This window comes from Suncus etruscus, chromosome 2 (genome assembly GCF_024139225.1).
Source record: "Suncus etruscus isolate mSunEtr1 chromosome 2, mSunEtr1.pri.cur, whole genome shotgun sequence".
NCBI classification, from domain to species: Eukaryota; Metazoa; Chordata; class Mammalia; order Eulipotyphla; family Soricidae; genus Suncus; species Suncus etruscus.
In genome coordinates, this window is record NC_064849.1 from 105,445,168 (window position 1) to 105,469,532 (window position 24,365).

At 37.3% G+C, this 24,365-nt stretch overlaps 2 protein-coding genes and 1 non-coding gene across 3 annotated transcripts in view; 1 reads left to right on the top strand and 2 right to left on the bottom strand.

Moving 5' to 3' along the window:
• Window positions 1-24,365, top strand: part of GHR (growth hormone receptor) — a 287,963-nt gene that overhangs the window by 193,617 nt on the left and 69,981 nt on the right. The gene's annotated exons all lie outside the window — the stretch shown is intronic.
• LOC126001002 (transcription factor BTF3-like) lies at window positions 14,670-15,246 on the bottom strand. Its single transcript, XM_049768180.1, is given in 2 exon segments — window positions 14,670-15,110; window positions 15,112-15,246. Coding segments are annotated over 2 exon segments (576 nt in total).
• On the bottom strand, window positions 22,984-23,087 carry LOC126002789 (small nucleolar RNA U13). Its single transcript, XR_007493425.1, has one exon. It is a non-coding gene; the product is annotated as a small nucleolar RNA U13 (small nucleolar RNA).

Here is a 24,365-nt window from a genome sequence, read left to right on the forward strand (position 1 = left end):
CCTTTTGGAATAAGAGCATTGTGTCATGGAGAGAACAAATTGCCCTCTCTCATGGGGCTGATTCACAGGGATGGGCTTGTGTGGATGGGTTTTCCCATAGTGCTTGAACACGTGGCTGCATCTTGGACACATGTGACTGGTTGTTCCAGCATCTGAACATCACACTCTGTGTTAATTGTCAATGTGTCACTGGGTTCACCCTTGTTCTATGCACCTAGCATGAAACACTGCACCCTGGTGGCAGAAGACTCAAAAATTATCTGAGGAAATGATGCAATAAAAACGGTGCTCAACATGCAATGTCCTGTCAAACACAAATATAATGTACTCGTTTCTACCATAGAGTGAAAAATCTAAGACTGCCTAGTTGCAAATCTTAGAGAGAACTGGCCAGAAGTGACTACTTGCTGCGTCCTCCTGCCAGCCTTCACTTTTTACCTGAACTGTTGTAGTAACACCTCGGTGGCTGTCTCCTTCCTCTCTCCTACCCAATCACCTGTCTCCCCTTTCTGTTAACGCATAGAGCAGGACTGCATGGAAGTAAAGAAGAGGACGTTAGTTTGTCCGAGTGGGATGCTTCAAGGAATGAGTGACCTCTGAGCTCAGAAGCTTCACAGGCTGGCTTTCCTCAAATGCTTTACATTTACTTTAAAGTCAGAGTTAAAGTAGGGAAGCTTTGGTCTTTGTTGGGCATGGGGCAACTCTGATTTTATCTCTGAGGTAGAATGCTATGTAAATTTAAGAAAATTCAAATGAAAAGAAAACCCTTATTTAATTTCAGGTGTGTAGGTATAAGACATCGGACTGGTCTTTCAGGTTCTAGGGTCAGCTGCTCAACTGCTCTCTTTATTTTTGGGAAGCTGGCCTGGAATGTTGGTGGGCTCAGACCAGAGCACTCACAGCATTGGCCTAAAAGTAATTTTGGTTTGTCTTTTATGACTGTTTTAAACCTTCTGCAAATTCATCCCTCTGTGCCCAAGTTTTATTCCCTAATCCTCTTCTGTCAATGACAAAATTTTGAGGGGCCACACCTGGTGATATTTCAAGTGATATTCAGAGATTACTCCTGACTCTATACTCAGATATTACTCTTTGCAGTGGGAGACCAAATGGCATGTCAGGGATGGAACCCAACCAGGTTGACCATGTGCAAGGCAAGCACACCACCAACTGTAATATTGCTCTGGCCCCTATGCCAATATAATTTTAGGAGCCCAAGATCTCTCTGCTCTAATACTACTTGTCTGTAGTGCCATCTAAATGGAAAACTGCCAACCTATCCCAAGACACTGAAGTCCACCATCCATCATACCACCACCTGCATTAGTTGACACATTTTACTATTCTCTAGGAACACTGTGCTTTGCATACCTCAGCCTTATCTTCTACAATTATCCTTCCTTCATCTCTCACTACAATCTGAAAATATGATTTCTGCCCCTACTTCAACTTAAAAACTTAGAAACTTGTTCTGAAGCAATCCCTCATTTCCCCTGGTTTGTTTTAGAGATTATGCAATTTCATAGACTGCTTAAGGAATAAATTATAATACTGCTTTAGAGTATAATTATTTGCATACATATTTACTCACATCTCCCCATCTGGACTATGAGCAGCTGTGTCTCATTCAGAGTGGTTTAACTCTCATGACCTAAAATGGTACCTTCAACACAGTAATCCATAATGCAATGAAATGAATTCAGTAGAAATGTCCTTAGTAGTTCCCTGGTTACCCACATTGCTTCACACAATTCCACCCACACCCTTGTGACAGAGACTTCTCTTGGCTGCCCACCTGTGTGAATTACATGATGGTCACTTTCTTTGCTCCCTTACTGAAATGTCTCAGGATCACACGGTACCTATGCACATGACAGCAGGACAGTTTCCATATGGGGAAAAGGCTAATTCACAGACAGAGCTGAGGCCGGCTCTCCTCCGACCTCTTCAGAGACCTAAAGTGAAGACCTCTTTGTCTTCTTACAGCTTAGACAACAGATAAACTTCATCACCAGATTTGGAATTATTACCCATGTGCCAGCCAGGCATCTGAATACCAGGAAACCCCAAATTTTCTCATGACAATTTTTTTCTAAAGTTCTGGTCATGAATGTATCTTCTAGCTTTGTGGCATTAGGTTTTAGTAACCAGGTTCCATTGAACTTAGGTGAAAACCAGAAGTCTAATTATATTATCAAGTATCACTGTTAGACTGATTTCTTCACCCTGAAACAACTCAAGGACCTATGATTACATAATATCATTTATTATATGTTAGAGGTTAGAAGTTCTTCTAAGCAGAGCTGGGGTACTGGAGCCTATTTTAGTGATAATTCAAGCCACTAGGCCAGAAATTCAGTAGTATGGCCTGAAAATTTTAATTATTCTTAGGTTTAATTACCATAACTCATATAGAGTATAACCAAGCATCAAAACTATGAGGGGTTGGATGATCAAAAGGCCAGCTTAGAATTAACCTTTACCACCTAAAAAGTTACCTGTGTTCTAGCCTCCTCTTACTCTCTTGTTTACCAAAGAGAATCTCTGCCTTTTATAAGTCATTTTTGATGTGACCCCCCCCCAAAAAAAAAGTCCTTAGTGTGTGAATGGGCACATGCTATCATAAAGATCACAAGTTATATTCTTAGGAAATATTTTTTTTAGAAAGAAAGATAATTTTGTGGGGCTAAAGAGATAGCATGGAGTTAAGTTAAGGCATTTGCCTTTCATGCAGAAGGACAGTGGTTCGAATCCCGGCATCCCATATGGTCCCCCGAGCCTGACAGGGACGATTTCTGAGGATAGAGCCAGTAACCCCTGAGCGCTGCTGGGTGTGACCCAAAATCCAAAAAAAAAAAAAAAAAAAAAAAAAAAAAAAGAAAGATGATTTTGTAAAGCAATCACATGGCACTTTTTCAACGAAGCACATAGGTAGCAGCATACTTCTGCGTAATGGCTAATCTGATGTAAATATGAGCAAAAAAAATTGATAAGAAAGATGTTTTTACTTTTCAATAGGAATATTTTAATGAGATATAAATTTAATATATTTATAGACATTACCCTGTATCTTCCTGTCCTTATGGTATAATGCTCCTAGACTGGATCCTAGCCTCCTTATTTTTTATCCACTTCCTCCTTTTTTTCTTTATGTATAATATAAGTCTTGCTACACTCTTCTTCATGGTTCCTTCTTCCTGATTTCTAGTCCAGTGATAACCTCCACACAGACATCTTTAGTAGCTCCCACTCTATTCTCTTACAAATGAATTTATACATCTTCTTGGCATTCAAAAAGTCCCACAACTTGACTCATATGCCTGCAATTCTAGTATTATCTCCCTGGTTGATAATCTACACCCGTGTTGAGTTCTCTGCCTTCTGACTTTATTGTATCCATTTACATTGATATCTTCATTAAAAAATTCCTCTTCTTACCTTTCAATCTTTAACAATCCTTCTTAGATATTTTTATTAGGGTGGGGTTTGGGCCACACCTGGTGACATTCAGGGGTTACTCCTGGCTATGCCCTCAGAGATCGATCCTGGCTTGGGGGACCATATGGGACGCCAGGGATTGAACCAAGATCCATTCTGGATCAGCCACGTGCAAGGCAAACATCCTACCGCTGAACTATCACTTCAGCTCCATACTTCTTAGATTTTTGTCTAGAACATTTCAAAATAACGTTTTATCCACAAAGCTTTTCCTAGTCCCACAAAAGGTTATTTGCTTCTGCCTTGAAATCACTGATGCCTTTTCTTTTTTTCCTCCAATAAAATATACATGCAGAACTCTGGAGCTTTGATTCAAGTTTCCTCCTGCATAATCTTACCTAAGTTTCTTATTTTCTTTATGATTTTCTTTTCATTTTTTATTGCTAAAGAAAAGATGTTAAATGGTACATACCTCTTTAAGCTATGAGAATTTCCAGTATTGTTACATTTAGTAAGAATATCTGGCTCCAGGGTATTTTATGTTCTCAGAATTATTTTACTCTAGGAAGTGTAAAATTAAAATTAAATTTGAGATTAAGTATAAAAATAGGTATAAGATTAAACTGTATGAAATTTTCCATACTCAATTCTATTTATTTGGGACTATACTATTATCATGTAACTTGTTCCATTGAATAATAACTTTCATGTTCTCTCCAATCCCTATTACTAGACTATATTATCCTTTAGTATAAAGGTTGTAGTTCATATACCCTTATATACTTTGGTACCTGGTATATGATAAATATTAAAGGAATAGTTTTTGAATTTTGAAAATACAGAATAAATGCAAAAATAAAATAGAAGCCAGCCTCCCCCAACAGTTTCACTATTTTTGATTTACCAAGAGAACTTTATGTCCTTCAACACTAAAGATACACAGAAGGATACATTTTTGTTATCCATTACTGGATATAAAGCTTTTGTTCTTCCCAAAACCTTTTCATGGAACCTGAAATTTAGGACAGGTCTTTCCTGGGCTGTGTCACAGAATATTTCTATGTTGTCCTATTCACTTTTCTGCATTATGATCCAATACTGACTGACCTCAGTTTTAAGCACTTATTTTTTAAATTATTTATTTAAAGAAAATGTATTACATTGTTGACATAGCTGATCATAACACATTTGTTTCGGGATGACAGAAAGCAAAGTTATTAAGAAATAGAAAGAGGGGCCGGAGAGAAAGCACAGCGGTAGGGCGTTTGCCTTGCAAGCAGCCGACCCAGGATCAATGGTGGTTCAAATCCCAGCATCCCCTATGGTCCCCTGTGCCTGCCAGGAGCGATTTCTGAGCACGGAGCCAGGAGTAATCCCTGAGCACCATGGGGTGTGGCCTCCTTGCCCCCCAAAAAAAAGAAATAGAAAGAGAACAGAGAATTTAAAAAATGGAAGAAGGGGAGAGAGTTCATTAGCAGTTATATTTGTGAAACTTATTGTATCACCTATAAAGTCATTAATGCAATGGCTGAAGGTTTAGTATGCTCCCATTTTTGAAAAATAATTTTTTTCTCTTTGAAATATTTTTTAATATAATTCTTATTTTGATCGTAGTGGTTTACATATTGTTGACAATAATATTACAGGTTCACATTTACATAAAATCAGGGGGGTTCCCATCACTGATTTGTCCTCCCTACACCTTCATGTTCATCTTACCTCCCATATCCTCCTCCCTCACCCCAGGGGCTGCGAGAAATTGTGGTCCCCTCTGTACCTAGCTTACTATTTAGTAGTCTTGGTCTTGGTGCCTCCCTTATTTCCCCCTCTAACTGGGAGGAAGGACTACATAGTTCAAGTTATGTGGTTTTATTTGAATAAGAGGAAAGTCATAAACTGGGGTAAAAGTCTAATATGCTGAAAATGGGGGGAATTCTTCTAGAGGCTCTCATCATCGGTTTGAGAGATGAAGGAGAAACAGAAGGTGAAACACCCCAACAGTACAAAAAGAAGAGTCAAATATCCAGTGAGCACTCCAGTGATAACGATAGGCACCACAAAAAAAAAAGCCATGGTCTTGAGTTAAAAAACATGGCAGAGTACCTAAAGAAAGAAAAGAAAAGAAGAAAAAATAAAACAATATAAATATAAATGGGGACAGCAACTTCAATAACCACACCAAAACAAAGCAATCGGCAAAAAGTAGATAGGTAAATAAAAATAATAATAAATGAAGAAAAAAATAATATATAAAAGATAAAAATGTTTTGTGCTTTTTGCCTTTTTATCCCTCCTGCACTGGCACAGTAAATATTGGGGTCATTCGAAAAGGAATTCACTTGGCCTTAGCGCTATGGGGTTTCTCCACCCTTGGGGTACATTGTCATGGGGTTAACTATAGACTCCGTTCAGGTTCATTTACTCTCCTGGTGGTGATTTCGTGGTGTTTGGAAAACTTCTGCTCCGTCCTGGGTGATGAAATAAGACCTCTGTATCTATAGATCTCAGTATCTGCACAGGTCCAGGAGTGGGACTTATGATGAAGTCTTTCTTTGTGGTTCTACAAGTTCTGTTCCCTCAGTGTCATTTTAATCCATCTTCTGTGGTTGGTGGTCTTGGTCTTTCCACTGATCCTAGGATGGCACCTAGTATAGTGTCTTTCATTGTGTTTCCAGAAGCCCCATTCCGTTGCAATTGTCTCTGCCGGACCTTTGGAATTAAGCACTTATTTTTATCGGATATTTTCCACTCTAAATTATTTTCAATTTTAGTAATTCAATTTTAATTTTAATATTTTATTTTTTATTTTTAAATTTTAATTTAATGTGACTGAAATAAACACAATATAAGAATAAATGTCGTGGAAGGATGGTATTTTAAGAGAATTTGTAGTGTGAATTCTTTACAAAAAACTCAAGCCTTGGATATGTATTCAAGAGGAAACCGGCATGGGACTCTGAATCTGAAACAAACATTAAATTCTTGCCTGTCTACTGTTTATAAGGGTTCATAAAAGGTTTCATAAAAGGTTCAGTAGTAAACAGAGATTACTATGCTCTCTTGTAAAGAAGCAATATTTATCTTGGCTTTCTCTCTTGCACCCAAACTAGTGATAAACCCTTGCTGACTCAACCACTGCTCTAATCTCCAGATAATTCCAAGCCTTCAACTGATATTTCTTATCCCCTGCCTTGTTTCTCTGAAGTATGAGAAAGGCAGGTAGAATTATGTATTTTATATAAGAAGGGATAAAAGGGAGAGGAAGGAAAAAACAGAAGGGGTGAAAATACAGAGATAAGTTTCCCTTTGTCTCCCTCCTGGCTATGTAATTGAGTAAAGAAAGTACTGACCGCTATGCTCTCTCTGTCTGTCCCTAGACACACAATATTACATGTAGATAGCACAGAGTATTGAGAATGTGAGGAACAGCACTTGCATGTAGTGTATTTAATGCAGTGTTGGGAATGTGAGCAGTAGCCATACAACCCCTGATGGGTCCTTAGGATATTCTAAAGGTACACAGATAAAAATCACAGCCATAGATAACTACATAGAAGACTCAGAGGCCAGTTGGTTGGACAAGGGTCCACAGGAAGGAAAAAAGATTGGAAGGAGGCCATGACTGGAAAAATGTTGAGAAATGTGGGTGTAGATAATGTATCATACTGATAGTATGAGCTACAATGTTCACTTATCTCCAAATACAGGCTTGGCTGTGACTTTTTTCCAGCTTTAGAAGCCCAGATAATGTCTCCCATTAGTTTCACATGGGTTGGTACTTTATTATACATAGGATGGCTTGCACACATAATTGGTGGGAGATAAGAGTTCTTTGTAAGATAAATATTAAGTTCTTTTTTTGCCTTAAGCTTGGGAATTTGCAGAGCCATGGTAAGTGGTAATTAAAGATATTTCTTATCCCTTCCTTACAACAGATCTTTCTCTGTACATATGGGCAGGCCCGGTTAGTGAAATCTCTGGCTCAAAGAATGGACCCACACTCAGGGCCAACTTCCCTTAAATAGAAGCAGGTTCTTCTGGTTGTAAGCAACTCTCAAGGATATTTCTTCTGGCACTCCAAGAAGAAAATGTTTAGAAAACTGCAGGCTGGGACCTTTAAAAATCTTTTCTCCTGGGAAAAGAAAAAGTCTGAGAAGGATGGTTACACATCTACAGATTCTTCATGTAGTTCTTTACAAAGAAGAATAACACACAGATTTCATGAAGAATATAAGAGAAACAAAAAAACTCTTTTACCCTGGGTAACACAGTGGGTAGTGAGCACTTTTTTTTTCCTTTTAAATATTTTTTATTTTGTTTTTTTCTTTATTTAAGCACCATGAGTACATACATGATTATAATCATATATGTAGTGAGCACTTTTTTCTTTTTCTTTTTTTAACTAAACAAAGGACTTTATTAACCTTATTTTCAAACTTTATTCCCAGACTTCTTAAGCTTAATTAGCTGCAAGGAATGAGTTGTATATAAGTAAAAACTAAAAAGAGCTGCAGTATCCAAGGGGTTTGAGCTTAAAAATATTAGATCTTTTTGGTGGGCCTATGCAAACAACAATTGCCACTCTAACACCATTTTTACTGTGCTCCTTTGACTCTAATCCTTAAAATGCACCCACTTAAAATTTGAGGTTAACTTAAGCTAATATGCATGTACATGGAAATGTAAAAAATACTATGCCTCTAATGTTTAAGGAGTTATGTAAGTTTTATGGCTTTATATTGCCTTGTGTGCTGTTAAGAAATATTATAATGTGCTACAATCTGGGGACTTGAGGGAAAAAGTAATTGTACATGGATTCTGTTTTATTTATCTTAACGTTCTTTGGCTGAAAGTTCAAAGTTAAGATATCAGCAAGGGGAGTTTTCTGTTGGAGTTGTGGATTGTGCTGGTTTCTTTGCTTGGCAGACACTTGGGGGCCTCCCCAGGCATCCCCTGACGGCTTGCCTCGGCTGAGGCGTGTCTCGCTGGGGCTGTGAGTTTTCTGTTGGAGTTGTGGATTGTGCTGGTTTCTTTGCTTGGCAGACACTTGGGGGCCTCCCCAGGCATCCCCTGACGGCTTGCCTCGGCTGAGGTGAGTGTTTGGGGGCCGGAGTTGCAGATCAGGCTGACTGCTGGACCCCTAGGCCCGGCAGACATTTTGGGACCTCCCCCAGCCTGCATCAACCTGGGAACTTTGACCTGATTCAGCATTAATCTCTTCAAGGCGTGTCTCGCTGGGGCTGTGAGTTTTCTGTTGGAGTTGTGGATTGTGCTGGTTTCTTTGCTTGGCAGACACTTGGGGGCCTCCCCAGGCATCCCCTGACGGCTTGCCTCGGCTGAGGGTGAGTGTTTGGGGGCCCGGAAGCGCAGGCCGCTCCGCTGCGCTTCGCCGGGCCGCGCACTCCACCTCGCCAATGAGTACCACCACAACACGTAGAAAAACCCACAGCGGTAAGCGAGACAATGGGGAGACTACGCAGACCAACTTCAACCATAAGAGAATGAAGATGGAAACTCTGATGACCCAACAACGACCAACTACCTAAGCAGTCTTTCAGAAATGGAGTTAGAGACGAAATATGGAGGTTGCTATCAGATATCAAAGAAAGTATAAATCAGAGCACTAATAAAAATCAAGAGAATATGAAGACAGAAATCAGAAACTCCAAACTGAATATCAGATCAGATAACAGGTCTGAAAAACTCAATAGACGAATTGAAGAACATAATGGATGAGTTTTCCAACAGGTTAACAGCAGCTGAGGATAGAATTAGTGCTTTAGAAGATGAGATGCATAACAACTTTACACAGCAGAAGAGATTAGAAAAAAACCTCAAATCAAATGATCAGACAATGGAAAATTTACTCAAAGAATATGAGAAGATGAAAATAGAAGTCTTTGATAAGCTCAACAGAAACAACTTCAGAATCATTGGAGTTCCAGAGACCCAAGAAGAAAATCTTCAGGAAGAATCAATGGTTAAGAACATCATCACAGAGAAACTACCAGAGCTAAAGAAAACATGTGACCAAATCCTGCATGCCCGAAGAGTACCAGCTAAAAAAGACCCCAGTAGAAACACCCCAAGACACATCCTAGTCACCATGATGAAACCCACCGATAGAGATAGAATACTGCAAGCAGCAAGATCGAAAAGGGAAATTACATTCCACGGAGCATCCTTGAAATTTACAGCAGACCTGTCACCAGAAACACTCAAGGCCAGAAGGCAGTGGTGGGACGTAGTGGCAAAACTCAATGAAATAAATGCTTCGCCAAGAATATTGCACCCCAGCAAAACTAAGTTTCAGGTTTGACGGATGTATACACGGCTTCACAGATAAACAACAGCTCAAAAATCTTTGCAGACTCAAAACCAGCCTTAAAAGAAAAACTGAAAGATCTACTCTAAAAAACAAGACAGAACAAAAAACACACCAAACTTCTACACAAAGATGGCAATAAATCCCATGACAATTATTTCTCTCAATGTCAATGGACTAAATGGCACCAGTTAAGAGGCACAGAGTGGCGAAATGGATCAAAAAACTGAAGCCAACCTTCTGCTGTCTACAAGAAACACAACCTGAATAGTCAGAATAAACATAGACTCAAAATCAAAGGCTGGAGGAAAATCATTCAAGCAAACAACACCCTTAAAAAAGCGGGGGTGGCCATACTAATATCAGATGACACAAACTTTATACTCAGAAAAATTGTAAGGGACAAAGATGGATATTATGTACTAATCAAGGGATTTGTACAGCAAGAAGAAATCACTCTCCTAAAACATATACGCACCGAATGAGGGTCCAGCAAAGTATTTAATACAATTGTTGACAAATCTGAAGAAGGATATCAATAATAACACAATAATTGTGGGAGACCTCAACACAGGCTTGTCAACACTTGATAGGTCAACCAAATGGAAACCCAACAAAAATATACTAGACCTGCAAAAAGAAATGGATGAATGCAGGTCTAGTAGATATATATAGGGCACTCTATCCTCAGAAACCTGGATACACATTCTTTTCCAATGTACATGGATCATTCTCCAGGATAGATCATGTGCTGGCACATAAAACATACCTCCATAAAATAAAAAAGATAGACATTTTGCAGGCTGCCTTTGCTGACCACAAGGCTCTGAAGTTAGATGTGAACTGCAAAGGGACACAGAAGAAAAAAATTTAACACCTGGAAGTTAAACAGCCTCATACTCAATAACCAGTGGGGTCCGAGATGAAATCAAGGAGGAAATCAAAAGGTTCCTGGAAACAAATGACAATAAAGACACAAACTATCAGAACTTATGGGACACAGCAAAAGCAGTACTGAGAGGAAAATTTATAGCTTTGCAAGCACACATCAGGAAGGAAGAAGGAGCTTACCTGAGTAGCTTAATGACACAGCTAATAGAACTAGAAAGTGCTCAACAAAAGGACCCAAAAATAGGGAGACAGAAGGAAATAACAAAGCTGAGAGCAGAAATCAACGAAGTGGAAACCCAAAAAACAATCCGAAAGATCAACGAAAGCAGAAATTGGTTCTTTGAAAAAATAAACAAGATTGATAGACCATTGGCAAAACTCACAAAGCAAAAGGAAAGAGAGAAACTTGATAACGGCGTATTAGAAATGAGAAGGGGGAGATCACTACAGATACTGCAGAGATTCAAAGGGTATTCAGAGAATACTTTGAGAAACTCTATGCCACTAAATATGAGAACCTGGAAGAAATGGATAAATTTCTGAACTCATATAACCTTCCACGTTGAATAAAGAAGAGGTAGCATATCTAAACACCCCCATCACTATTGAGGAAATTAAAACTGTAATCAAAAATTTACCCAAAAACAAAAGCCCAGGCCCTGATGGATTCACGAATGAATTCTTTCAAACCTTTCAAGAGGAACTACTACCAATTCTGGCCAGGCTCTTTTATGAAATCGAAAAAACAGGAATACTTCCAAATAGCTTTTATGAAGCCAACATCACCTTAATACCAAAACCTGATAGAGATGCTGCCAAAAAAGAAAATTACAGACCAATATCCCTGATGAACACAGATGCAAAGATCCTCAACAAAATCCTGGCGAACAGGATCCAGTGCCTCATCAAGAAGATCATTCACTTTGATCAAGTAGGTTTCATCCCAGGAATGCAAGGATGGTTTAACATCCTTAAATCTATTAATATAATACACAACATAAACAACAACAAAAATAAAAATCACATGGTCATATCAATAGATGCAGAAAAAGCATTTGATAAGGTTCAACACCCATTCTTGATTATAAAACTCTCAGCAAGATAGGAATAAAAGGAACCTTTCTCAATATAGTCAAAGCCAATCTACCAGAAAGCCAGTGGCAAATATTATCCTCAATGGAGAAAAAACTAAAATCCTTTCCTCTAAATTCTGGTACAAGACAAGGCTGTCCTCTCTCACACTCCCTATTCAACATAGCACTGGAAGTACTTGCTATAGCGATTAGGCAAGAAAAAAGATATCAAGGGAATTCAGATAGGAAAGGGAAGAAGTCAAGCTCTCACTGTTTGCAGATGACATGATACTCTACTTAGAAAACCCTAAAGACTCTACAAAAAGCTTCTAGAAATAATAGATTTGTATAGCAAAGTTGCAGGGATACAAAATTAACACACAAAAATCAATGGCCTTTTTATACACGAATAATGATAGGGAAGAAATGGACATTAAGAGAACAATCCATTCACATTAGTTCCACACAAACTCAAATATCTTGGAGTCAACCTGACTAAAGATGTGAAGGATCTATACAAAGAAAACTACAAAACACTGCTCCAAGAAATAAGAGAGGACACGCGGAAAATGGAAACACATACCATGCTCATAGGATTGGCAGGATCAACATCATTAAAATGGCAATACTTCCAAAAGCATTGTACAGATTTAACGCGATTCCTCTAAAGATACCCATGACATTTTTCAAAGAAGTGGATCAAATACTTCCTGAAATTCATCTGGAACAACAAACAACCTCGAATAGCTAAATCCACTCCTTGGGAAAAGGAATATGGGAGGCATTACTTTCCCCAATTTTAAGTTGTATTACAAAGCAACAGTTATAAAAACAGCATGGTATTGGAATAAAAACAGACCCTCAGATCAGTGGAATAGGCTTGAGTACTCAGAGAAGGTTCCTCAGACATATAACCACCTTGTTTTTGATAAAGGAGCAAAAAATCCTAAATGGAGCAGGGAAAGCCTATTCAACAAGTGGTGTTGGCACAACTGGTTAACCACTTGCAAAAAAGCGAACTCTAGACCCCAGCTTAACACCATATACAAAGGTAAATCCAAATGGATTAAAGACCTCGATATCAGAACTGAAACTATAAGGTATATAGAACAACATGTAGGTGAAAACACTCCAGGACATTGAGACTAAAGGCATCTTTAAGGAGGAGACAGCACTTTCCAAGCAAGTGGAAGCAGAGATAAACAGATGGGACTATATTAAGCTGAAAAGCTTCTGCATCTCAAAGGAAATAGCGCCCAGAATACAAAGGCCACCCACTGAGTGGGAGAAATATTCACCCAATACACATCAGATAAAGGGCTAATATCCAAAATTTACAAGGTACTGACAGAACTATACAAGAAAAAAAACAACTAACCCCATCAAAAAATGGGGAGAAGAAATGAACAGACACTTTGAAAAAGAAGAAAGGCAAATGGCCAAAAGGCACATGAAAAGATGTTCAACATCACTAATCGGTCAGGGGAGATGCAAATCAAAACTACTATGAGGTACCACCTCACGCCACTGAGATTGGCACACATCACAAGAAAGGAAAACAAGCAGTGCTGGCGGGGGATGTGGAGAGAAGGAACTCTTTTTCACTGCTGGTGGGAATGCCGTCTAGTACAACCTTTATGGAAAGCGATATGGAGATTCCTTCACAAACTGGAAATTGAGCTTCCATACGATCCAGCTATACCCACTCCTAGGAATATACCCAGAAACACAAAAATACAATTACAAAAAAACCCCTTCCTTACTCCTATATTCATTGCAGCGCTATTTACAATAGCCAGACTCTGGAAACAACCAAGATGCCCTTCAACAGATGAGTGGCTGAAGAAAACTGTGGTACATATACACAATGGAATACTATGCAGCCAATCAGGAGAGATGAAGTCATGAAATTTTCCCAATACATGGATGTACATTGGAATCTATTATGCTGAGTGAAGTAAGTCAGAGGGAGAGAGAAAGACGCAGAATGGTTTCACCTCATCTATGGGCTTTAAGAAAAATGAAGGACATTTTTAACAATATCTCAGAGACAAGAGAGATGAGGGCTGGTAGGTTGCAGCTCAGGACATGCAGCTCATCACATAGAGTGATGAGTGCAGTTGCAGAGATGACTACACTGAAAACTATCATAAAATGTGAATGAATGAGGAAGTAGAAAGCCTGTCTCGAGTACAGGTGTAGGGGGGGTGGGGGAGGAGGGAGATCTGGGAAATTGGTGGTGGAATGTTACACCTGGTGAAGGGGGGGTGCTCTTTACATGACTGTAATCATACAACTATAATCATGTTTGTAATCACGGTGTTTAAATAAAGATAAAAAAATAAAAAAAAAAAAAAAAAAAAAAAAGAATAAACTCTAGGGGCGCCGGATGAGATAGCACAGCGGCGTTTGCCTTGCAAGCAGCCGATCCAGGACCAAAGGTGGTTGGTTCGAATCCCGGTGTCCCATATGGTCCCCCGTGCCTGCCAGGAGCTATTTCTGAGCAGACAGCCAGGAGTAACCCCTGAAAAAAAAAAAAAAAAAAAAAAAAAAAAAAAAAAAAAAGATATCAGCAAGGGGCAACTTCTTCTGAGAATTATGTTATGGTTGCTTGTCCTTTCCCACCTAGCTAAACTTTACCTTGTCCTCTTTTCATTGCCCATTTCTTTTGTTCTACATAATTCAAATTGACAAAAAATTTTTTAAAAATTTTTTAAAAAATATTAGATCTATGGGGCCAGAGAGAGACCACAGTGGTAAGGCATTTCGCCTGTGCACACAGGCTGATCCAGAACTGATGATGGTTTGAACCCCGGCATCCCATATGGTTCCCCTGAACCTGCCAGGAATGACTGCTGAATGCAGAGGCAGACGTGACCCCCTGAGCAGAACCAAACAAAAAAAAAATAGATCTAGATCGTATTAGATCCTTGAACATAATTTTAAAGGGTAGTCATAATGATAAAATAGCAACTCCCAATAATTTTTTTCAAGTTTTCTTCAGAAGTTGACACAATCAGTTTGACATCATTCTTGGAAGCCTTGTCAAAATTCTCCACGAGATTCATGAGAACTTCATCGTCATCATTCTCTCCAGGAGCAAGTGGTGTTTTTCCATCCACAGATTGTTTGGGCAAAGCTTCAGCCAGTCTCCTTAAACTACTCAGTCTGTCTGTACCAAGCTGGTTTAAGATGCTGGGAAGCATTTCTGCCAGTTGCTTTGTCTCAGCATTACCTGTAATGGTGCAAGTGTTTGCTTCCAGGGATGCCTGAACTTCAGGGTTCTTGAAGTAGATCACTGTTCCTTGGTTTGTGAACATATTCACCTCCTCAATGCCAGAGATATTGTTTACTCCTAACTTCTTCAGGGAGAACTGAAAGTTGTTTTGTTTTGTTTTTATCATCTGCTATAGCTGTCCTATGAACCACCACCTTCTTTCTGCGAACAGTTCCTCTCCCACCGATGAGTATTTGAACATGCAGTTTGGCAAGTTTCTCTTGGTTCATTGTTTCTTTCATGATGAAAGAGCGGGAATGGAGTCGTGCAGGGGACTAAGGTGGACGCTCAAGGGATCCCGCCAAATCAGTTGAGATAAGGTGCACACATGAGGGGAAGCAAGATGGCAGCTAGAGCTTTGTTTTTTCTTTTAAATAATATCTTTATTTTACCGACACAAGAAAGTTAAAGCATCCCAAAATTGGTGTGACCTTTGGGTGCTGCCCTTAACTTTTTAGCCTTGTTGCTGCTGCTTTCTACAGCTTCAAAATCAGCCTTGTTATTAAAGAGAGTTCTGATTTCTAAACGAGTCTATCACTAAGTAACTCCTATCTTTGCTACTATTTGTGATGAACACATGTTCAGGTTCTGACCACTAGTGCATTGAGAAAAAATAAAATATGCCTTCATTATAATGGTGTGCCCTGACACACAACTTAACTTAGTATAACTTAATATGAAGGACTGTGAAAGCTGATCACGCATCACATTTATAAAATGATGTATCCAGTTCAAACATGAATACCATTATGCAGTGGTTCAAATTTTAACATCACCTATGGTAATTATATATGATTATACATTTTTAAAAATGGCCCAAGAAGTGATTATTCACTAAAAAGGAACAAATTTCTTTAAAAAGAAATTATAAAAAATAAGTTATATAACTCATAGGCTTTGGAAATATCTGAATTATATGAATTAATTGGTCTGCAATTAACAATAGATGACACAAAATAGTTTCCTTTTTTAAAGATCCAACAATTCTTTAAACCAGCAGCTTGGCAAATTATAATTCTCAGACCAAGTGCTTGTTTTTTTATAGATAAAATGTTATTGCAACATGGCCAGAGCTCTTGTTTCAGAAAATCTCTGTCTACTTAGAAGCAACAGTGACAGAGCTGAGTAGCTAAAGTATAGATCATTAATCTGCAAACCTAAAATACTCACAATCTGGGTCTTTCATAAAAAATAAAAAAAAAAAAGTGTGACAGGACCTATTCAGAAGAAGAAAAGTAATAATGAGGTATTTCTTCTAAGCCTTAGTTTTGGTTGTCTTCTTTAGAAAATGATTTTCAATTCGATAGCTGACAAGATACCTAATGAGAGTACAAGATTCAGTTTTCTAATTTACTTTGAAGTAAACTTATAACCAGAAAGGTCATCTCTACTGCCACTTGAGGTGATCATTCAATTGAAAAAGGTGGTAGTAAAGAAAGAACTTTATTAGTAATGAGAAGGCAAGTAATAGATAGGGGACTCACTTCATAGAAAGCAGTCTTGCCTGCATAGGGATAAAGGCAGTTAATATAGGAAAACAAAAAACTATTCCTGGATTTTGCAGACTGATGAGTACCCAGAAAGTCAATAAGTCCCTTGTAGGCAAAGATTTTCCGAAAGATATGACATTGTATCTGCAAATCTACAAAGAATCTGATTTCAGCATGCACCTTATCTTCCTTATAATTGATTATATAGGGAGAACAAACTAATGAAATATTCACATTCTCAACAGCACAATCCAGAAGAGTTTGCAATTTTGAATTCAGATCATTTCCTTTGTGCCAGTTTCAAACAATTCTGAAATACATGAAAATAATGAGGTACATGTCTACACTGACTCTATTGTACATTTCTCGTCAGTGTAGACATGTACCTCATTATTTTTATTGATTTATTGGAAATGCACACCCAAATATACACAGAGGTTTTTCCTACTTACATGCTTACATGCCCAGGGGCCCATGCAGTGAATGGGATCAAACCAACATTAGACATATGCAAGTGTTGTAACTCCTGAATTATCTCTCTGGCCCTATCATTTTTAATTATTATTTTGATTAACAGTTCTCAAGGCAATGACTTGGTGATGGGTGGGTGGGAAGTAATTCACAACTTTACCATCTGAATTGTCACTGTTAACACATAATATTGTCTTCTGAATAGTAAGATTCAGTATAATACCAGTTCAAGTTTGAGGGCAAACTTGATTTTGCATACTTATAGATATTTTACTAATTGTTGCCATTGGATTCATGAAGAGGAAGAAAAGGCATCAGACTCTAATGTTAGGAAATTGGGCATGTCAAAGGGTCCACAACCGGAAAGACTGTAGCATCATCCAACACTATTTAGTTCAAGTGATGGCATGTGCTCTTATGTCATCTCAAGTCGCATTTCTCTCTTTACCATTTTATAGGCAGTCCTTTGATTTTCATGTATTTTTTGGAAAGCAGCCTGTAATTATCTTAATATATTTTCATAAATTGAATTTTAAATGATAATTTTGAATTAATGCAAAAGAGCTTAGCTGTACTCTGAGCTAGCAGCAAATACATCTTTGTGCACTCAACACTTCATTATCTTCTCCCAGGTAAACCCCTACAAGTGGAGAAACACGTGGATATCATCCTTTCTGTGACTAATGCACTTCTCTGAATGTTAAATGTTTGATATTCTCCATATTTGTCTCTGAAGTTCAGTGATTATATACACACAATACAAAGGTCTTCCCCTTTTATATGTTTATATGTTTTATGTTTTTATGTAAGTTGTTTGAATTCAGGAACTGTCTAAACTCTTACATTTTAGTCAAGTCCTTAGACAAAAATAGTAGTTTAATATTTATTAAATGAACATTTTTTGAAACTGATTCTGTAAATAAATTGGAATGCTGTGGAAATATTTTTGATTGCTATTTATCTTGACATTCCATAAGGTTGCCCAGCACCACCAAAAGTAACTCCTGAGTACAGAGCCACGAGTAATTTCTGAGTGCAGAGCCAGGCCATAAACCAAAATGGCCATAAACCAAAATAAAATAAAATAAAATAAAAATGTGTCCAGATAAATAGAATCAGTGTTTTGTTTTGTCTTATTTTATCTTTCAGAAATGTATGAGTGTATAAAGTGAAAGCAGATGACTAAAAAAGAAAGTAGGAGAAGGACACAAATAGGAATCATAAAATGCTAACTTTTAAATTAAGGTTATGATTCATTAAAATATGCATTCTGTTTTTATGTACATCTGCAAATTCATAATGAAAATTGAGTAATCCTTCACAAATAACCTCAACTCCCAATTCATATTTCTATTGAGAAACATGAAATTAACCTTACCAATGACTAAAGTTCTATATCCAAAAATGTAGGAAAGGCCCTCTATAAACTCTTTAGAGAAATTCTCTGGGAAAGCCAGAAAATGTTAAAGTTCCAGTCAAGTAGACATTGAATTATTCCAATGTGTGTGGTCCTAAAGGATTGATTTTGAAAGATATCTTGTTTGCCAGGGCAAGGAAAAATAAATGACCTAGCTGGAATGGAAGCCTAGTATTCTAAGTCATATTTAAGCCTGTAGGGCTTACGTTTCATTGTTGCTGACATCTACCAGGACAACACTTACTTGTACACATGCACGACTCCATGTCTGACAGTAATGCAAGCCTTTTCTTTACTAACTTTGGTTACATTATGGTAAACATCACTGTGGGCCAATAGAGACTCTAACATTATGTGGCTACAGTATATATACATCCTGACTCAACAGATTAACCTCTCACTACTCCTGAAACAAACAAAAAAGCAGTAAAGATAACAAATAAGCTTTTGACTAAACCCAAACCAGAGAGAAGACAATCAGTTCATTGCAATTTTACAAATGTACCTTTTATTTATATAATAATTTTTATTTTGACCAAAGTGGATAACAAATCAAACAAGCAAAAAATGAGAGCAGTCCTTCTAGAGACTATAAAAATCAGTTTAAGAAAAGAAAGGGGGAAAGGAAGGAAAACATAAAAATAATACAAAAAAAAATCAATCCCCCTTCCAAAAAAAAAAAACCGAAACAAAAACAAACCAACCCACCACCAATATTGTCCTCCCCCCACGCCTGTTCCCAGCATGCATCCCATAACGCCCTTCCTTTGCCACCCCGGGGTGCTAGTATAAGTGGTCCCTTCTGTCTAGCTTGTTGTGGATTGGGTATCTATTCTGTTGCAGCTGGCTTTGAATTTGGTGTTTAAATCTGATCATTTTTTTTATTTCTACTCAATGTTTATATGCCTTTTTGGTCTCGGTGCTTTCCATTATTTCTTCCTCAATTTGTGAGGCAGAACAAGATGGTTCAAGTTATGTGGTTCTATTTGAAGAAAAGAAAAGGAAAAGGGGGGGGGGCAAAAATTCTAACAAATGTACCTTTTTCTGATTTTTAATGTCTTTTTACTCTTGGAACTATGACTTAAAAGCTTTCTATTATAAATCTACTTAGAACCTTTGAAATAAATATTGGCCTATTCTATATTTTCTTCTTTTTTATTTTTTAATATAATTTTTATTTTTATTATAGTGGCTTACATATCATTCACAGTAATATTCCAGGTACATATTTACATTGAGTCAGGGGAATTCCCACCACCGAATTGTCCTCCCACACCCGCGCCCATCCTGCCTCCCATATCCTCCACTCTTCCCCCCAGGGGCTGCTAGAATGTGTGGTCCCTTCTGTGTCTAGTTTATTACTTAGTGGTCTTATAACTGTTTGGTCTTGGTGCCTCCATTACTGCCCCCTCTAATTGGGAGGCAGGACTAGAAAGTTCAAGTTATGTGGTTTTGTTTGAAGAAGAGAAAAGTAATATAATGGAGTAAAAATCGACTACGCCGACTATGAGCAGAGTCATTCTAGAGGCTCTCATCCTTGGTTTGAGGGACGAAGGGGAAAAAAAGAAAGTGAAACACCACAACAGTTCAAAAAGAGGAATCAAATAAGATATCCAGTGAGCACTGCAGCAATAAAAATATGCACCACATAGTTGCCATGGTCGTGAGATAGGAAATATGACAAGGCGCAAAAAGGAAGAAGAGAAAAGAAGAAAGTAAAAGTAAATATATAAATAAAAAATGGACAACTAAAAAAAATGGACAACTACTTCAATATCCACCCCAAAACAAAGAAATCTACAAAAACTAGATAAAAAAGAAGAATTATTTAGCCCATCCTATATTGATTGCTCTTTCCACTCACTCAACACCACTGTCTCAGGACAGGGTTGAGAGTACTCTCTTTAATGTTGCTGACTGCTTTCTTGGACAATGGTTTTCAGCTACCAGTTGGCAGACCAATGCTAGCCCTCAGAAATTCCCTAGAAATCTTTGAAAAAAATTAACATTTAACACATTGTCTACCTGGATCATATAGTGATTACAATAAAAAATACTAATTATACTATATATACTTATTTAAAATAATGTTTATATTATATTTTTACCTGCCCAGGAGTATAAAGGTTAAAAACCCCTGTTTTGGGTTCCAAGAGAAAGTACAGTGGATAGGGTGCTTACCTTAACCACAGTTAAGCGAGGTTTGATCCTTGGCATCACATATGATCTTCTGATCAATGCCAAGAGTTATCCTTGATCATAGATCAAAGAGTAATATCTGAACATTTCTGGCTAATTTTCCAAAACTATAAAAGTAAAAATACATATAAAGAAGAAAACCACTGTTCTAAGAGTCCTAGGTTAAGTTCTTGGGCATTTCAAGAAATAATCAAGAAAAGTAAACATATATTTGTGTGACATGTATCTGCTTGTTGACTTAAAGGCAATCAAAACTGGTTTGTACTTTGACCTCTAAAAGCAAAAGAGACAAATGACTCAGTCCTATAATATATGATCTATATACCATGATATGTCTTCCATCCCAGTCATCCTTAATGTTTCCCACAATGTAACCTTCTATACCACTGGCACTAAGATTTATGAAGTAGGACAATCAAGGAGTATTAAGGTTTAATGAAACAATTAAACCAGAGACTTAGGGCCCAAGTGAGGAGTGCCATGGAAATTCAGTCTCTATCTCTAATCCTGTCCATGTCAAAGAACAGGTAGGCACTCTCTCAGAGATACTTATATATACACACAACAGTTATAATCTCAGGATATTTCACTCACTTCCTGTATTTTTTGTCAGATAGGATCTATATTCATATGGTAAGAAAATCCCAATCTGCTGAAGGAGATCTTAACATATCAGCTAAGTGGGGAATTCTGCATCACCCTTGGAAAAGTCAAAGCTTTCCTCTATTTGCCCAGACAAATAACAAAAGACAGATCTGTAAAATATTTAAGATAAGGTCTATAAGAAGAGATGTGTGCTCTGTTTCTTACTGTATTCTTAGTGCCTAAACCTGATCTACAGTTCATATAATAACATGTACCTTATAGGAGTTATTCTGTGAAGAAGAGAAGCTTTTTGCACTTAGCTGAGTCATTGTCTTGCAGGATCAGAACCTTGATTAAAAATAGAACCTGGGGGCCGGAGAAATAGCGTGGAGGTGAGATGTTTGCCTTGCATGCAGAAGGTTGGTGGTTCAAATCCCGGCATCCTATATGGTCCCCTGAGCCTGCCAGAGGCAATTTCTGAGCATAGAGCTAGGAGTAACCACTGAGCACTGCCAGGTGTGACCCAAACACCAAAAACAAAACCAAAAAAAAAAAAATAGAGAGAGAGAGAGCCTGGACTCTATCAGTCCTACAAGTGACTTGTGCTTGGGGTTGTTCTCAGCAGACCAGCATTAGTGAGAACATTCCTAAAACCCCAGATAACCACCAGCAGGTTAATCTCCATTGCCTCTTCCACCATGATTTTAAAACTGAGTTATTGTAACCAGACTGGGAATGAATCATCCATACTTGCTTATATTCGTGTTTGATGTTTTGATTTTCTTTTTCATTCCTGAGTTTCTGAAATCATTGTTCAAAGAAAGAAGTATAGTAAGTGCATGGCTCTTCTACTCCCATTTATTTCTGTTCCCAACAGAGGAGGTAAATATCACTTAAAATAAAACAGTCCCATCCTCTTTAGTATACTATAATCATAGCCTTAACTTTGGCTATAATCATAGTACATGGGTGCTGCCACTGCAAGAATGGTATAATTATACCATTATGGTTGAGAACTGTCTGAATAAACACTAAAGTTCATTGTGTAGGAGAAGATGAGATTAGGTACCTTTATCTATATGAATAAGACTAATTAGCTCACCACAACCCAGAGCTTTATAGAATGATATTTGATAGTATAGTAAACTCAGCAGCCAAGTAAAGTGAACATGAAGAGAAAAACCATAGGTAGGAAAGTGTGGTTGCTCCATACAGAGATACAGGGGGTCACTGAGTTTCTCATACAACCAGGTTCTCCTCTAGGAACTCTTGATATAGCTTAATAGCAAATAAACTTTGTTTATTAACAGATCTAGAAAAAGAATACTTTTTTAGTCTTGTCTTACAAACTCTACCCTGCAGTACTTTAAACTTTAAAATCATGTCTCTTGGGGAAATATTACACTGTGTAAGGTGCTTGCTTCTCATAATATTGACCTGGGTTCCATCCCCAGCACCACATGTAGCACCTGAAATCTGATTAAGAGTGATCCCTGTGCACAGAGCCAGAAGTAAAACCTGAGTACAATCAAAAGTGCCCCTACCAAAATAAATAAATAAAAAATAAATGAAAAGGTTCACTCTCTTAAAACTTAACCAATATTTTATATTCCCAGAATCAGTAATCATAATATTTTCTATCTGAGAGTTTCAAAGTACACAACTGATTTTCCTAAAATTGCTTTCAAATGAAAGTACTTGAAAAATTATTCTCTAAAAAATGCAATCTCCTCAGAAGCATTTCCAGAGCACTGAGACTCAATCTTAAATTTTGACACTGCTTACAAGCTGTGAGATATTTTTTCTTATTTTTCCCACTTCAGACTGGTAATGTGCCAATGCCAAAACAAGGACTAAGAGAAATACATATCACACAAATGTCTGAACACCCAATCATCATGCTTATGAACTGGAAAAGGATCTAAGCTGTGAGATTTTGGACAACTCATAAACTTCTGAGCCCTAAACTGCTAATATGTAAATAGGGATAAATATTACCGACTGTATAGGCTAGCATGAAAATTTCCACTGAGTGTATGTTAATTAATGTTTTCTGTTCCATCCAGCTCAGAAAATATTTGTATAAAGTTAATATTTTATTAAAACAAGTAGAAAAGTATATAAATATATCAAATCCAAGATCTGAAATCCTTCTGAATATTTTTAAAGAGTATTTCTTTGGAACTTGATTAATGAGATAAAAATATTTGTAAAATAGTTATAATAATTAAAATAAAATGTTAATTTAGAAAATAAATTAAAAATAAGTATTCAGCAAAAGAATTTATCAAAGTAATGGTGGTCACATTTTGCAAAATACTACTGATGGCATAATACCCCATTTAAAAAGTCTAAGCCAAAAAAGACTAGCTCTCTTTGAAGTTTGTGGAAAACAGACATCTGGAAAGTTACAGTTTGTTCCCTGAGCCTTATTTCCCACTCAGGATAAGCAGTCAAAAAACTCAGGGCAATGAGATGACTAACCGAAACCGGTTAAAATAATTAAATTTGAGAAAGTATGATCCTAGGTTCACAGTTGTAGATGTTTTCTGAAGACCTTTCTTTTTTTCATTATCAAGTAGTCTAATACAAAGATTTGGTTTGGCTATTATAAATCAATGTAAAGGTAAAAAAAACAATAATAATATCCTTGATGAACATAGATGTAAAGGTATTTAACAAGATCTTAATGAATGAAATTCAGCAAGATATCAAAAGACTCATACTACACTCAAGTCATATACTGCATAAATATATGTATGATATATGTATATATACATATTTACACATATGTGTATTTATTGTAGTTTATGATTTAGTATATGTACTTATACATATACTATACATATATACGCATTTATACACACATATATACTATATAAATCATATACTACAATAAAGTTTCTTTATTTCAGGGACTCAAGGTGGTTTGGTATATGCAAATAAATTAATTTTTTTACAATATTAACAAAAGCAATGGTAAAAATCATGTGATCATATCAATAGGTTCAAAGAAAACCCTTCTTACAGGATTCAACCCCTATAGGAAGGAAGGAAGGAAGGAAGGAAGGAAGGAAGGAAGGAAGGAAGGAAGGAAGGAAGGAAGGAAGGAAGGAAGGAAGGAAGGAAGGAAGGAAGGAAGGAAGGAAGGAAGAAGACTGTTCAACATAGTATTGGAAATCCTAGCAATAGCAATGAG